The sequence below is a fragment of the Syngnathus typhle genome, linkage group LG6, assembly GCF_033458585.1.
Source record: "Syngnathus typhle isolate RoL2023-S1 ecotype Sweden linkage group LG6, RoL_Styp_1.0, whole genome shotgun sequence".
Taxonomy (NCBI): domain Eukaryota; kingdom Metazoa; phylum Chordata; class Actinopteri; order Syngnathiformes; family Syngnathidae; genus Syngnathus; species Syngnathus typhle.
In genome coordinates this window covers 13,499,405-13,517,387 of record NC_083743.1, presented here as the reverse complement: position 1 = coordinate 13,517,387, position 17,983 = coordinate 13,499,405, and the positions used below count along the sequence as shown (strand labels likewise).

The 17,983-nt window shown below is 38.5% G+C and overlaps 1 protein-coding gene across 2 annotated transcripts in view; it reads right to left on the bottom strand.

Annotated features, from left to right (window-relative positions):
* Window positions 1–17,983, bottom strand: part of zgc:172282 (leucine-rich repeat and fibronectin type III domain-containing protein 1-like protein) — a 93,411-nt gene that overhangs the window by 24,642 nt on the left and 50,786 nt on the right. For both annotated transcript variants that reach the window (XM_061282035.1, XM_061282034.1), the window contains exons 3-8: window positions 9,672–9,888; window positions 9,396–9,547; window positions 8,179–8,432; window positions 7,799–8,042; window positions 7,541–7,698; window positions 6,974–7,360 (exon numbers count right to left, since the gene is read on the bottom strand). In XM_061282035.1, coding sequence (XP_061138019.1) covers window positions 6,974–7,360; window positions 7,541–7,698; window positions 7,799–8,042; window positions 8,179–8,432; window positions 9,396–9,547; window positions 9,672–9,867 — 1,391 coding nt within the window. In that variant the 5' untranslated portion in view covers window positions 9,868–9,888. The remainder of the gene's footprint in view (window positions 1–6,973; window positions 7,361–7,540; window positions 7,699–7,798; window positions 8,043–8,178; window positions 8,433–9,395; window positions 9,548–9,671; window positions 9,889–17,983) is intronic.

Sequence of the window (17,983 nt, the reverse complement as noted above, 5' to 3'; positions counted from 1 at the left end):
ATTTATCTGTTGCAAATAACTTTGAGACTATGTTGAATTGTGACATGAAATACTGACTGTTTTTGATGAACGTTTTTATTTTTTTTTTAAATAATTTTTATATTTTATTTTATTTGTACGATTTTAATCTTGCTGTGTTGGTGTTGTGAATTTTTTATTTTATTTTCGCTCATTAATTTAAAGATGAATAAATAAATTAATTAATGCAATATGTTGTGTATCCCTTTGTGATGTCTCTTCCCTTTGTCTGTTAAGAGTTTTGAGAGTCTTGTGACATTGTCAGCCTTCAAATCTGATTTATACATTTTTTATAAGGCATAGTGCTCGATTTTAGATGAGCACATACAAAATATTCAATTATTGAATTCTAAGTGGCGGCTCGGTGGCGCACGGGGTAGCACGTCCGCCTCACAGTTAGGAGGGTGCTGGTTCAATTCCACCTCCGGCCCTCCCTGTGTGGAGTTTGCATGTTCTCCCCGGGCCCGCGTGGGTTTTCTCCGGGCACTCCGGTTTCCTCCCACATCCCAAAAACATGTTTGGTAGGCCGATTGAAGACTTCAAATTGTCCCTAGGTGTGAGTGCGAGTGCGAATGGTTGTTTGTCTCCGTGTGCCCTGCGATCGGCTGGCAACCGGTTCAGGGTGTCCCCCGCCTACTGCCCGATGACGGCTGGGATAGGCTCCAGCACGCCCGCGACCCCCGTGGGGACTAAGCGGTTCAGAAAATGGATGGATGGATGAATTCTAAGTGCTTTGTACCTACCTGAATGAATGCATTCTTGTGTGAATATAGATCATCTCTTGGAAATGAGTGAGTTTTTATAATACATCCTACACACTCATCATTAGCACTGAGTAGGTGCAAACCTGCATTTGTCTCTCAATAGTTTGAGTCATTTGTAGACACACATTGACAACTCCTAAATAATTGGTTTGTAATTGATGTAGTACATAATTGTGAAATGCATTGCATTACGGACATTGAGTTGGTTCAAGGAGCTGGTCTATTAAATTCTCTTGTTTTATGTACGTATGTGTGGGATTTGCTGTCTGTTGAACTTCAACCACTTACCAAAGACAGTATGATTTTTTTATTGGACAGTCGACACACTACTTAAAGAAGAGACAAGGTAAAGACTTTCAAAAGACAAAACAACTCGTCAATGCAAAAGCGTCTATGAATTGAAAATGCAGAACGCTAAACATATGAAAAGAAACCCATGACAAAATAATTTGGGATTATGCACAAAGGCATGTAAATGTGTATTTTCAGAGGAGATCTTGGAATAAGGGCTACAAAATGCTAGGAAGAAGAAACAAGACACAGGGACTCAAGCGCGAGACCATGAATAATAGAGCAATCAAGCACAGGGAGTGACGGGGAATGTTAAAAAAAAAAAGAGATGCAGAGAGGAACAGTGCAACCAGTGTTGGGTTTCATATCCATACTAACAGGGAAAGAATAGATCTTTCCATGACATACAACCCCTTCCCCAAAGTATATCATCAATATGGCTGCTTGAATCAAGTTTCCTATAACTGGGTGTGGCACATTGATAAGGCACACATGAAATGATGTGGTTAACAGTTAAAGTTCGGATTCAGATGCAGTAATTTTCTCAGTTTCCTGAATCCTACTCTTGATGCAGATATGGTGTCAAAGTCGTTGGTATTGTGAAAACATTAAATGAGCATAATACTATGTTTTGAAAAAAATAAAAATGATTCTCCATACTGACCTGGAAAAGCAGCATAAAGCATTACTAGATTTATGCATGACAAAGTGATAACTTCCTTTGAAACAGCTTCTGAAAATACCCAACTGTGAATTATTAAGTATGGTATGATTGGTATATAGGCCACAGTATTTTCTGAAATATGTTTTGAATTCAGAAAACCACATGTAAAATCAGAAATGATTGTTATATTTGCTTACACTTTATTGAGTTGTAGGAGCTGAGAGAAATCATCAATTATCCCTATTTAGCATCCAAGTCCCCTTTAATTCCCAGAACCCTCGCTGATTTAACATCTTCTCCTCCCTTTGTGGACATTTTTTTTAAGATGCATCATCTATCCTTTCATCACATCTCCATCCTCTTCACCTCTCTTTTCCTCCCCTTGCTTCTCTCCTTCATTTTTGCATGGGAAAGCTGAGCTCGGATTCTCTTTAATTATTATTCCCTCCATCCATGAGGATCTGAAGGCTGGGTGGGGGCTGGGTTGTTAGTGGACAGATGAGTAGAGAACTGGAAGGTTAGCGGGGGAGTGGGCATGTCGTCGTATAATTAAACATCGATTTGAGCCGATGATGAAAACAGCAGCAAGTTGCCAAACAAGAGGATTATGGGTTGGACAGCTGCCGGCTTTCTGCTGAGTTCAGCAATCCTCCAAGAGCAGAGAGGAAATGTGAAGCACGACAAGGGAGATGAGAGGCCAAAAAGATGCGAACACATGAAACGTAACTTAGTATGGAACACCAATCAGCAAATGAAAGAAGAACACACAAGAAGAACAAGATCTGTGAGGCAGGAAAACTGTTTGAGAGCAAACATTCCATTTTCTAAGCAGGAAGTGGAAGACATAATGAGCACAGGAAAACACACACGTTTTACAAAGTAGAAGGAGGGATAGACTAACATAGGAAGAAAAAGATGAAGAAGTATGACAAATAAGACCAAGCTTTTTGGTGTCTGTGAACTATTGACTCATGCAGTTGCCACAAATACCACACCGTGTGTCCATCCTAGTAGAGTTGAGCCTCAATTTTACACGGACTTTGGGGTACAACATTTGGGAATCATGTCAAAGTCAGCTTTATTGTCAATCTCTTCACATGTCAAGACACACAAAGAAACCTTGAACACGCGCGCGTTGTTTAGAAAGTCTTGAAAGGAGAAAAAGTTTCAGAATCATGCATACGAGTGTATCTGGAAATTGTTCTGGGTGAAAATTATTACGATATAATTCACCATGTGATTATTGTAGTCAACCTGCCTCTGCTTACTGCTTGAGTGATTGTGCAAATGTACAACCTTTATTTTATCGCTGTGGTCTTGTCTTTTCGTCCATTTAAACTACGACAGAAAGAATTCAGGTCCATGACCAAACCATGTAAGACAGAAAGTCGCGTAGAATCTCAGTGCGTAAAATCAAGGCTTAGCTAAATGTGCATATGTGTCTTAATTATGCCAAAGTGTGCACAAAATCAGAAATGCAGCGGCACACCAAGAACATTCAATTAATATAGGCCAGAGCCAAACGGTAAAAATAAAGCTTACTTATGTTAGTGTGTTTGTGTGCTAGCAGGAATATGAAAAAGGACATAATAACACTTTATATAGAGAGCGGTAGGGTACAGGCCAAGGATAAAACTATTGAACCACTCTCTTATTGACACCACAGCATAGAGCTCCTCCACCAAGGCCAGACTGAGCGCAGATTCAATACAGTAATTCCTTTTTGGTCTGTGGACCACCCCTGTAGAAATATTTAAGGCAACCTTTGAGTACTACAGCAGTGGAAAAGACTGTGCTTCCTTGGCAGAGGTAACAAAACCATGTAGCAAACTAACTTTTTTATTTAACAACAGTCTGTGTATCTTTGTGAAGCCTCAAATCAGATAAAGGAATGCATGTATATAGAAATATTAAAAGCAAGTAGACTGAATGCCATATTTTAACGGATAAAGTCACACAAATGCTGGAATTCATATTTTTTCGGCATTAACACATGTAAGACATGTATACAATTCCCTACTCCATACAAATCTTATTTCCCCTCATAAACCGCAATATGCATACTACTGCTTCGTCACCTGCCCCCGACGCTATCCCCTTTGAGACACAGTTATCACCCACCAACACACACACACACACACACACACACACACACACACACACACACACACACACACACACACACACACACACAAACACATACATGCAGATGTCACTCGTTTTAATTAACATGAATACTCTGGGCAATGAAATGCGGGTGGATTTCATGGAAGACTGCACTGAGCGGCAACTGCAATGCGCACAATCTACCACCGGGAAGTAATGTGAGCAGTCCGAATGAAACCCCTGTGGTCTTGTCTGTAATAAGTGTTGAACATGCTTGCAAGTCAAATGAGGAATATACAGTTCCTGATATATTTTATGTCTTGCCTATACAGTTTACGGGTCTTTAAGATTTGGACATTATAGTGACTCAGGAAAATGTGCACTCTTTTTTACAAAAGAAGTTTCCCGGACAGAAAATAGGAGCTCCATGGCATACTTTGATTAGAACCTTTTGATATTTGATCTTAATTTCACCCATCATATCAAGAACTGCAATGGAAATGCAATAAATACACAGAGCTACATATTACAGTCCACCTGAACTGCATAGGAATCGTAAAGAGTTTTTTTCTATAATTGTACAAGGTGTCTGCACTCCTTACATGCAGTTCTCCAACATTGTTACACGGTAGAGTGCTTTAACACACGACACAATATTTTCCCAAACTGCTCCTTGTGTGCTCAGTTTTGAAGCAGGAGAACATAGTGGACTTCCACTACAGACAGACACAGACACAATACTTATTTGCTCCTTATTTACATCCACCAATGCCGAAGGTACTGGATAGTCACTAGGGCAACTGCTATGCCTCATAATTACCTCAAACATCATGTTTGCATAGACCCACCAAGTGTGTCAATTTCAGAGATAGCCAATGACAGAACTGGATACACGTAAAGAAACAGACAGAATTTCTAGGAGCAGCTAAAGCCATCCGTTTTGGTGGCCACAGTTTAAGAGCTCTGCTTTTTTGGAGATGATATGGTTCTGTTGGCCTCATCAAGCCGCAATTTTCTAATCGCACTGGAGCGGTTCACAGTCAAGTGTGAAACGGTTGGGATGAAAATCAACACTTCCAAATCTGAGACCCTGGGACTCAGTCGGAAAAGGGTGGGAAGTGCTCTTTCTAGGTCGGAAATGAGAATGAACAAAAACAAGATTAAATGATTTTGAGATGGAAGAGATTACATATATATCATGATGTGTGTCTTGATTTGTTTCAACACAAAAAAACTGCACTGGAAGAGTTTCTATTTTGCGCACCAATCCAGTATACTATTTCCATGTTTTCCTTGTACCATGTACCCTTTCGTTCTGTGCCCTATATTTTCGTCACACTTCTTTTGTCAAAGCAAAGTGCTTCAGCCTTGCTAATGGATATTGACCAAAGACAGACAGGCCGCTGGAAGAACTACTCAAGCATGCACATGCACTTATTGTGCATTGGTTTTGATTTTGTTCTCCAAAAAGGCTATGCGTTGACACATCCTATAATGGACTCTCATAGGTTATGAGGATGATATTAAGATAAATCACAAAGATAGCCATGAGATGAATTTAGACTTCAAGGGGAAAAAAAATCACGCATACTTTCCATAGGATAGGATCTTATTCACTCATGGTTATCAGCATTTAAAGTACCGTATTGGCCTGAATATAAGACAGACTTTTTTGCATTGAAATAAGACTGAAAAAGTGGCGGTCATCTTACATTCGGGGTCTAGACATTATATCCATTCACAACGCTAGATGGCGCCAGATATCTTTAAAGTAAACGCTGAACTTAACTCCCGAGGCCAAAGCGAACCCCTGTCACGAAGAATAAAAAAAAATAAAAAAATAAAAAATAGCGGTAAAAAAGAAAAGAGAAGAAAATAAGTTTGCATTATTTTATTGCAATGTTTTTCCTTCTTCAGATTTGTTTCAAGACTTCAGTTACAGTTATTGCAATTTTGTTGTTTTATCACAGTAGATTGGTTTATTTACATTTCAAAAACCAGAAGCCATTTATTTACAAATGTGATTGCACTTTAGTTTACATATTTAAATGTTCAGATGTGATAGACAGTTTTTGCATGATTTGAATGAGGCAAAATGACATGCTTTTTCTCTCGAATAGATTGTTATAATCATTTGTTTCAGATGTACTGTAATTATTTTCTGTATAAAAATTAGATTTGGTGTTCAAAAATTCTTTTTTCAAACTTGAGTTTTGAAAAAAGAGGGGGTCGTCTTATAATCAGGATTGTCTTATATTCGGGCCAATACGGCAAATACACAAATAATAACCAACTATTTTTTAATGATTAATAGTCGTGTTGGTTAGTGTTTTTGTGTGTGTGAAAATGATGCACAGTGTAAGTAAAAAAAATTGGGGATTTTTGCTGGGCCATATTTTTCGTCATTTTTTTGTATATTGTTTAGTTTCCTGCTGACAATGGAAACAGTAAAGCTGGAAAGATCACTTTTATACAGGACAGAAACATGCACACCTCTACCTTAATGTGTGCCCACTCACTACATTCACACTAAAATACAGATAACTTTCCATTTGTGGTCTAACCTGACATTGCCCATGTGTTGCTATGGAAACCTGTGAGTATCTCTCAGTACCAGAAACTAACAAGGCTTTTCTGGGATTTCTAAAACATCTGTTAAATGAGAAGCTCTGCTGTGTTCAAAGTAATATAAATGTAAGTAAAATGAAGTTAAAATGAAGTTAAAATGACAAAGAAATTAAATAAGTACACATAAAACAATCTGTAATACTGACAATTAAAAAAAAAAAAATCAAGAAAATTAACATTATAGTAACTTGTCACCCTTCTCAAATTTAGCTTGCTAGATTATCTATAGCAATGTTCCACTGCAGAACTCTTCATATTTTCAGTTGATTAGACATTTGATCTTGCATGACTGGCTAATCTCCATGTGTATCATCTATCATCTGCTCTCACCACAAGGCAGCAACAGAACAGAACAGCCGTTATTATCAAACAAGCAAATGCGCACAGAAACTCAGCAGCACATATGCAGACACTTAAGAGATTTTCCTAAGATGCGTAAAGATTGCTTCTGCAGGGAAACATTTGTACGTAAATAACAATTTAGACATGTAGACAGACCAACCTGTACACCAGTGTGTCATCCCCTGAGCTGTTGTATTGGACCTGGAACATCCTGACGCCTGACATTGTTGTCTGACTGCTCCATCTAATGAGGGCAGAGTTTCCTGTCAGCTCCACCAAGGAAACCCTGCGATCTCCTGTTCTGGTCTCGTTGTTAGGCATCAAGACCTTTGATGAGGTTAGGATGTCAGAAGGAGCTGGTTCTCTGGTCTCTGATGGGTCTCTGCTACGACTTGTGCTGTTTGCCAGATGGGGCATTGGCGTTACAACCAGTTCCACTCTTCCTGTGGATTCACCGGCCGCATTAGAGGCAATACAGGTGAAGTTCCCCGCATCCTTGAGAGAGGTAACATTGATATCCAAGCTTCCGTTTGGGAAAACCAAGGTTCTGAAAGAAATCACAAATAAATATTCAAATTTTATTATTTAAATATTTAACCCTGAAAAACACAGTTGGACATTTGGTTGCAATATCTGCCATGACGCCAACGGTTCTGAATTGAAGTCTTGGTCCAGACATTTCCATATTTTCATCTTGCATACTTTAGTATATATACGTAGTATATACCTTGTGCCATTTGAGATTAGTCGACCTTCAGGACTTATCCAATGGACTTCTGGTTCTGGATCCCCATTTGCTTTACATTTGAGACTGGCAGGCTGGCCCTCCATAGTCAGAGTCTGAGGTGACTTGCGGGTTAATACTGGCGGATCACAAATAAATTCCTAAGAGAAGAAAGCATACGTTTAAATCACCCGTTGGATTTCCTCCCTTTTAGTTTTTTAAATTGTCATACGTATGTATACGTACGAAATAAAATCTCACCTCTTCAGGTATTGTCCAGAAGTATTTGGCACTAAGGTCTGGAGGTGAAGCACACGTCTCCAAGTCATCTTCTCGGGTTAACCTCCTCAACCACAGAAGTTCACAATTGCAATGGAGAGGGTTTCCACCAAAACTCAGAACTAAGGATGACAGGGGGCTTCCTCTGGATTTTGCATAAACTGGGATTCTCAGGAACAGAGGGTCAGGAGGAATTTTCTTCAGTTTGTTGGATGTCATATCAAGCCTGTGAAATTAAAGTGAACACCCTTAAACTGCTGGATTAAAAATTGGACCGACCCAGGAGGTTAATCCACCTTTGGGTTGTTTTGCAAAAAAATAACAAACATTGTTGAGTTGTTTTGAACAAAAACTGGGATTACCTGGCAAGTTTGTGTAGGTTGGTGAAAACTCCTTGAGGAACATTTTCAATAAGGTTATGATCCATATTTAAGGTATTGACGTTTGTTAGGCGTCCAATAGTGTCCCAAGGAACATTAGCAAGATTATTGTAGCTGAGGTCCAAATCCTCCAGTGTGGACAGGAAGTCATCAAAAGCATGGGGAGATATGAAGTGGAGCTGGTTATTGGCCAGAATTAGATGGCGAAGGTTGGTGAGGCCTTTGAAATGATCATCCTAAATGAAGCAAAAATAAATAAATACCTACGTGAATAAAATATGTTTAATATCAAACACATCTTCAAAATAATACTAGATTGAGTGGATTTACTCAATTTAGCAAAACCCTCAATTTGCTTGTTCCTGTTTTATGGCTTAATACTGATCCTCCTTTAATACTGACTTCACAACTAAGACTGTGGTAACTTAAAACAAACTTGTTCAAACTCCGTCAAGCATGAACATTCTTTTTTTAACATTGGCTTCAGTCCATTTGCAGGTAAACACTGATTAGGCTCACTTCTGCGCAAGTGTGAAAGCTACACTCACCATCAGTCAAATGACAAGAATATCAATCCATCAATTTTCTATACCATTCAATAATGTTTTAGGTGAGCTGGAGTCTATCCTAGCTTCATCCGAGCGAGAGGTGTTTTACATCCAATATCGCCGACAACCAATTGCAGGGCAAACTTTATAGACAATCAAGCAGTCATACTCATACTCAGACCTAGGGGGTAATGAACCTTACAGTACATGCGTATTTTAGGAATGCAAGGCGAAGCCCGAGTACTTGGAGAAAGCACAAAGAGAACATATACCGTAATTTTCGGACTATAAGTCGCGTTTTTTTTCATAGTTTGGGTGGGGGGGCGACTTATACTCAGGAGCGACTTATATACATATATATTGGTTTTTTTTTTCACTTTTTTGGGCATTTGATGGCTGGTGCGACTTATACTCGGGTGAGACTTATAGTCCGAAAATTACGGTATGTGAACTCCACACTGTTGCGAACGGAGCTCGGATTTGAATCTCCAACCTTCGAGTTGGATGCATTAACCAAAATCAAAGTGCTAACTAAAATTACTGGGTGGGTCACCTTTGGACTAAATGTAACCAATTGTATGTATGTGACTTCAATATCCAAAATCTAGATGTAATAATTCAAAACAGAATCCACCTATGCTGTGCGTTTACCTTAATAACAGTTATCCTATTTGAGTCTAAATGGAGGGCTCTAAGTCGCCGCAGGTCACTAAAAGCGGAAGGGAGTATCTGACTGATGGTGTTTCTGGACAACGTCAAATGCAACAAGCTGGTCATGTTTGCAAAGTCCTTGCCCCGGACAGCTGGAAAAGATCAGACACAAAATTAGTACCTACAATGGCTGAAACCCTTAAAAGAAATTTGTTTATAATGGCTTGTATGGAAATATTTTAATCTGTGGAGTGGCTTCACAGTTTGCCACACTACCTGTGATGAAGTTCTCTTGAAGACGAAGCTCCACGGTACGTCGGTCTATAGCAACAGGAACAAATAGCAAGCCCGTCTTAGAGCAGAGAATAGCGAGCGATGGCGACAGACTCTGGCACATACAACGTTTCGGACAATGTTGTCCCTTGCATGCTGCCGCCAGCAACAGCAAAGACAACCACAGCCGTTCCATCATCAGCCACCAGAAACAAGGCCACTGGAAGAAAGATTGAGATAAGGATACAGAAGTTTATGTTAAGAAAAGTAATATAAAACATGGTAGTTAAATGTACATAATACTCTAATTAGTCACATAGTCAATGGCTTCAGATTTCTAGTGAAAACATTCAGTGATATAGAAAGTAGATGAATGGAAACTACAAAGTACTGTGTGGGATGGCGTGGGCTCATTATACTGTGAAAGTCTAAGTGTAGCTTGTTTGAGAATTTGGTAGCCGTGCTACCCATCGTTAGGCATTCCGGCCCAATTGCATAATTTGAAGGGAATGAAGAGAGTCATTTCCATTGCATGGTAAATAAGTCTGCTGTGTTCCCTCTCACAATGGCACACCATGATACGCCCGACATAGTTCGACTGTGTTTTTCGTTACTGTAGACTCGCATTGGACCCTTTAACTTTACGTTTTCTATGTAAATGAATTGTACAGTGTGCGGCATGAAGAAGTATGGATCGCTGTCCAAGTGATGTCTGATAGCAGCTTTGGGTAGCTAGTTATGTGACAATTTCTATTTTTGCCCTAACTTGAAAATTGTGATGTGTGGGCCCAGACTACATTATGCTGCACAGTTTGAATGCTTGGCTAATAAAGGAAATTGAATGTCAGTTCTGTGGGAGGCTTTTCTTTCTTGGTTGAAGACAATGGCAATGACGTTTAAAAAAAAAAGTGATCCTACAGGGGTCGCTGTCAAAACCATTGGTGAAAGGAAAAAAAAAAACTTGGTGGAGGCCTGTATCTTAGCAACAGTCGATGACACATGGATGGTAACAGTGAGGAGGTGGGAAGAGTATGTGTTATGGTTGTGGGGGTGTTGTGAGTGATGTATGAGGACTGTGAGAAAGTAAAAGATTGGTCTGGAGATCTGACAAGTAATGAGTTGCATTGTCGTCATTGGGTGATAAGGGCGAACAGATTCCCCGTCGCGGAGAGTGCAACTACACCCATGTTGTGGAAAGCGTGCTATTCCACAACACAGTGGCGTAGTGATCTTTTGGTTTATTTTTGTCCAAGAAGACTGGTCTCGCACTGTCCGATCATCACCCTCACACACACAGGCAATAAATTCTTTTTTAATCTGAAGACATTTGAGCAAACCTCTCAGTATTGTAAATGTGTCATTTCCTTCAAATATATAGGCCTTAAATAAAAAACAATTCACTGTGTATCTTGATGAATTTTAAAGTAGAACCATTCTAGATAGATAGATAGATAGATAGATAGATAGATAGATAGATAGATAGATAGATAGATAGATAGATAGATAGATAGATAGATAGATAGATAGATAGATAGATAGATAGATAGATAGATAGATAGATAGATAGATAGATAGATAGATAGATAGATAGATAGATAGATAGATAGATAGATAGATAGATAGATAGATAGATAGATAGATAGATAGATAGATAGATAGATAGATAGATAGATACTTTATTAATCCCCAGGGGGAAATTCAGGAGCCAGCAGTTAGATACAAAAACACAATTTGATTTAAATACAATACAAATATTTTTTTTTTCTGTTTAATCACTACTTTCCAAACAGTTAGATACTCACTAATCCTACTCATACTTATGGAAATTTATACTATATTTACTTTATACTGATTAATTGACTTTATATAAAGTGATTTCTTTTTTTTTTTTTAAATGAGTCCAAACATTGACTGGCTGAGCCATTCACCTACAGCCTGAAAAGGCTTTTGAAGTGGAGGATTTTTGCTAAGGTTTATTTTCTGCTGTGAGTTTCATTTATCTTGGAATGAAATTACAAATTGAAATTGTAGTGCCATGTTCATAATTTGGTTATTTTAACACATTATATTTTTGCCAAGTCTCGCTCGTTAAAACTTCTTTGTTGTGAAAAACCTGTTAAAACCTCATTTTAAAATGCACAATATGTCTGTTATGGTTTACCCTGATCCAAAATCTAGTATTGATTGAAGACCCTAATATTACCATTGATTGCAAGGCAGTTGTACATTGCCGGTGGGGTTTTTCTTTACTTTCATGTTTTTTTATTTTCTTTTATTTGACTAGCACAGTTAATACTTGCTTTTTGTAATATTTTGGAAAAGTATTCCTGGCACTTGACATTTCAATTAAAATCTTTTCATTCACTCCAAGGGACAGTTTAAGAGCTACAGGAATAGCACACATCCAGAATCATAGAAGAAACATAAAAATAACAAAATAAGTTATAAATGTGATCAAATGCACAGTTATCGGTAAATGCAAAGTGTGCCCGAGGTAACTAGTCACCAATTCGTATAACATTATAACCAGTGTCCAGGAAAGCGCTGGTTAACAGAATGTGTGCTACATACGTATGTGTCTATTATACAGAGATAACATTTATTTAATCCAATTTATTGGGCTGATTTGAAGTCACAAAACAGATTTTTCCAGAATTATGTTCATGGATGTTGGTGTTTTTTTGCTTTGTTTGTTCATAATCTTGGCTCAGAAAACTATTGTGGAGTAAGAGGTCATGGTTCTGGCACATTTCCTCTGCTATCCAAAGCTCATACCAGCTGGGTGACCAAGCTGGCAGCTCTGATATACACACAAAATGGCACAAACAATTCCCCACATAAATGCACAGGGGCTGATAAACAAAGTTGTTCACACAAACCTTCACCTTGACTGTAAAAAAATGCACAACTAGGAGCATGCGGAACCACAAAAACGCTTTTGTGGGGATAACTTGTATTGCGTGACTCTTGTTGTTTCACTATGTACCTTTCAAAATAGTCAGCACGCTTTTGTACCATTTCCATCCAACACAGTTCTCAGTGCATCATCTTTCAAAAATAGTCTTGCCAGTACAGTACATAATGAGGTGATTCGAGCACACTGCAACAACGCTTGTCAGGCCATGTTCTTCTGCAGGGGTCTCAATCCTTTTATCTTCTGTGAGCTACTTTTTTGTACCGAAAGGGCAAGAGAGCTGGGAATATTTATTGACATAGCTAATTTCCCCAGCAGATGAAATTAGTTTTCTTACATTATTTTTGTTGTTGTACATGTCACACATTAGATAAATGAGAATATGGGTCACATATTACATTTGTAAATAACTTCAATTTCATCAATATACAGTAGGGCCTTGAGATAATAGTCATTTTTAAGTTATCGATTTTTTTGCTTTGATTTGCGAGGACATACTTGAGATATGACCATTGTATTCTTCAAATAAGATGGCCGCCTCGGTGACTCGCTCTCTGCTGTGGAAGTTGTCTATGTTTCTAAATTAATGAATGTTCGTGTACTGGTGTCACAGTGTTGAAGCCCTCTCCTAGAGACACTTTTCATAAACTGCTGGCCATTTTATTCACCACGGGAGTTCTCCTAGATCGTAATGGCAGCTGTTTACATTACACCCCACGCATGTGCGATCGAAGCCATGCAGCTGCTGGCTGACCAGGTAACAGACATGGAGAAAAAAACGACCAAACTCACTGATTATTGTTTTGCCTGACCTCACACACGAACTCCCCAAATACAGACAACACAGAACGTGTCCCACCAGAGGGACACAGACACTGGACTATTGCTACTTCGTAATAAAGGACGCATACCGCTGCGCCCCGTGGAGGTTTAGGACTCTCGGACCACTGTCTAGTTCATAGTTGATCCCAACCTACAAGCAGAAATTAAAAACTGCTAAGCCTGTGGTGAGGACTGTGAGGAAATGGACAGCAGGACCTCCAAGCCTGCTTTGACTGCACCGATTGGGTGTTTCTGAAGCTGCAACTTCAGACCTGCATGAACTGCATGAACTCACGGATACTCACGGTGATCAGCTTTTGTGAGGACTTCTGTGTGCAGACTAGGACCTTCTGCACAAACTTGGTCAATAAAGTTGATTCAGATTCTGATCTGAGGCTCCAAGCTGTTTATTGTGAGAACTTTATAATGTTTTGTTTTTTTCTCACAAAATAAAATATTATGGAGTGCTACTTTTTCTTCATTGAAACACTACAACAAATTTTGTTGTTTACCATTTATTTGACCATTGCATTACCATTAATTTCAATGGGGATGAGTCTTAAGTGATGAATGTGATCACAAAACTAAACTATACCAAGGCCCCTCTGTGTATTAAAAAAATATTTAATTTTTAATAATTTTCAATATTTTTGTACACACATAGGGGCTTTTTGATACTTTTTGATTAAAAAAAAAGCCTTCACAAAATCCCAAATATTTAGCTAAAAAAAAACAATACAAATAGACCTGAATGTAGATTGAGTAAGGATTATTGTTAAAACCAATCATTTATTGCTATATGTGGTGGTCAATTTTGAGATTATCAGAGCACACCACACACAAAACCACAACAGTATCTTTATGTATGGGGTGCGTGACAGATAAACAATGTTTTAAGATTTGAAAAATTCACATGTGTTCCACGTGTTCGCTTTACTTTTTTTCCCTTGCATGCCACAAAATATGTATTTTGTCTGTGTGCCAATGGGCTATCTCTACTTGTTTTTCCTCAACACATGATGATGTTATAAATACTAAACTGTTGGTGGTGCATGTTTAACCTACACACTGCTCTTGAAAAGCAGCCAAGTGCCCTGCTAAAGCCAAGTGGCAAAAGACTATAATAATAGTTTGGAAAATTCATGCGGAAAATTTAAATGGGCCTGCTACCTAGCTGGAAGGACTTCAGCTTTGGAGAGTGTCAAGGTTCAAGTGACACTGCGGACAAAATGGAAAAATGATAACTTGGTGTTGGAGGGATGCTTGTCTGCTTCCTGGCTACTCTCATGGTACTCTTGAGCAAGGCACTTTTCCCAACACACCAGCACTATTTGAATGCCAGTTTTCACCGTGACATCACTTTTCATGCCTACATGTGTGAAATTTAGTTCCACGTGGGTGGTGTGTAATAAAAATATATAGAGAGAGCAGAGTGTAAATTTAATTTCTCCTAGAGCAGGGGTCGGGAACCTATGGCTCGCGAGCCAGATATGGCTCGTTTGGCGACGTTAAAAACGTTATTAAAAAGAATACATTAGTACACTCAAAACATCGTTGGTCTTAATTAAAATACATGCATTTAATTGTATTTAACCTATCTTTTTTTTTTTTAAATGGTATGGCTCTCACCGGAAATTATTTTTAAAAAATGGGCGTTTATGGCTCTTTTACATTAAATTAAATAACCCTTAGCACCGCATTTGTGGTCCTATTGGTGAAGAGGCCACAGTTTTATTATCTGGGAAGCTACTACTTTGATTTTTTACTGATTACCCCAGTGATTAAAGGGACGGTCAACCCCAAAATCTTCTTTGAAATGATGTTATGTGCAGCGTAACTAGTCAAAACACTGTGTTCTGAATAATGTTTTGATTGGCGTTGACTTCCTCTTTAATGAGTTATTGACTGTAAATGTGGTTTACCAAATGTAGTCATAAATTTTAAAATAATTAAAAAACAATCAGGAAATATTTAGTTTATCACAAATTTTGTCATCTTATGACAGTGCTTCCCAAATAGTGGGGCGCACCCCCCTTGGGTGCTATACCTGCGTGTGACCCTGGGGAACAGGCTTTTTTTTTGGCAGTACTAGAATAAAGTGTAATTGCGCATCTACAACAGCAGGCGGCAGTGGCGCTCTCATTGTTACTTCTGTCACGTTTGCGACAGTGCAACATTTTACGACTTACAAGACAAGTTAGGATAGTCACGGTGGGGAGTGGGGGGCGCGAATAGTTTTCTCCTTGCTAGGGGGGGGCGTAACAGAAAATAATTGAGAAGCACTGTCTTATGACATGGACCCTGACTACTTTTTTAATTAAGAGCACAGTAACACCTAATTTACATTTTTAGAAGTAGTGGTGCGCACTGTAAATTACAGGACAGCAGGGTTGAACTGCCAATGTGGTTTGTGTGCGTCTGTGTTTTTTTTCTTCTATATCACTTTAAGGGCCAACACAGCTCAGGTTCATGACAGCTTTGAGTGAAATATTTTTCTAAAATGACAAGTGGAAGGAAATTCCCAGTCAGCAAAGTCATCCCCGTCACCTAAATCATCTCCGTCACCTAATCCCAGCCATAACCTTTTCAAAATCTGATGTGAAGAGAATGGTTGGAGACCAGGATAGCCAATTTCAAGAAAAAACACGACAGAATGTTTTTTTGTTGTTGAGTTGAGGCGCTTAGGAATTCAGAATGTATTATTCAACTAGACATGCTGCAGGATAAAAAGAAAAATCCATGTTCTGTTATTAATAAAGATTGAGGATATTGGATTAGTTTTAGTTTGTATAGTTGCCTTTTTGTGGAATACTTGAGCCTCTAGCGGCAAGATTTTTGACGATGTAATCTTGAACTTGCAGTTTTGTGTATTATGGGGCATAATAATCTGACAACTCATCATCACTTTGCATTGGTGGTTCTTCCTTTCCATGGTCCCACTGCCTCTGATAGGAATTTAGTGGCATAGATTTACCAGGCGCAGTCCAAATAGCCCAAACAGTTTGTGATGTCTGTGCAAGGTGTAAAGAGATGTGGCAACACAAACAAACCATCTGGAACATCACAGGTTAAACCACAACACACAAAATGAGGCATTTATGATGAGACGGAATTGCAGCCTGGAAAAGAGAGCATATTGCTGTTCCTTTAGTGCTACTGGCAGTCACAAGGAAGAAAATGTAGATTTAAATGGTACCAGTGGCATCACGAGGCTTTATCAACTGGGGGGAAGTAGGAGCCCCCAGGAGATTCTCTCTCTGTCTCTCTTTCTTCTCTCTTTTTTACTTGGTATCGGATTGATACTATAATGTGCTGTATCATATAACACGACACCTTATTGAGTGTCTGATTTCATACAGCTTTTAAAAATAATCACATGACGTAAGGGCTTGTTCGAATATATGTAAACAATTTTTAAGACTCATTACTGGTGTCAAGAAGTCATCTTAACTTTATAATGGCAACTTGTTTGGACTGTGCTTACAGGTTTACACTTTATTTTGACAATGTAATTTAAAGCAAAGGTTTCTATCATGACCACCACAGACCACAATATAAACATAACCACAGTTTGTTAATTTCTTTCACCATAGACCGAGTCAGTGGTTCAAAGTGAGCCAGCCAAATAAGTATGGGAATTGAAGAAGACAAAGGAGGAATGTGAACTCAATTTAGATTTAGAAACTGCTTTCACTATCACTTCTGATAATTCAAATGTTTGCGACTGCTTTTTGTTTGTGTATAAACTTTTGAATATTGTGTCCTTGAAGATTAAAAACTTGTGACCGTGAAGCATGCTGATGTCTATCTTTTAAAGAAGATTTTTCTTATCACACCTACATGCTCAAAAAGCATCAAATTAGCTGAGAGATTTTGGGTAACGGTTTTGGGATTATCTTTTGTGGAGTTTGTATGTTCTCCTGGTTTATCCCCAGGTTCGAGCACATCCTCTCATATTGTGTCAGCTTGTGCCCCGTTATTAACTGCCAACCAGTTGAGGATGTGCCTCAACTCCTGCCCGAATATTTTTCGGAACATTGACAAGAGGTGGTTTAGAAATCCGTAACTGATTATTAGGATTAGGTAAACATTTTCAACAGCTATGAAAACACATTCCACTCTTTATGGCAATTTGGATGAATCACCAGGTAGAGATTTTTTTAAGTTTCATCTTCACCTTCTTCAGTCTGCAATTTCATAAAGTGTTTTGAAGGTTTAGGTGTGACTGATGTGTTTAATTTTGCAGAAAGCAACAGTGAGCTGTTCAGTGATTATGTAGGAGTAATGATGTTATTTCAAAATGAAAGGGGAGTAATGAATTCAAAAGTGAAAATGAAATATGTAACTGTAATAAGGGAATTGAGAACTAATAATGGAGGGCAAATGAAAGGAGGAAAACAGTTCAGATAACTGTCATTTGGTAGTCGTACTTGTACCATGAAAATACAATTTGTTTTACAAATAATGTCTCTTTTACAACAACAGTACCACTCGAGAGCTGTGTAATGAAAGTGAAGTTGTTTAGGGATAAAATTTATGCTGTAACATGGCTGACAGGCACATTTCTCATCCGAACAGG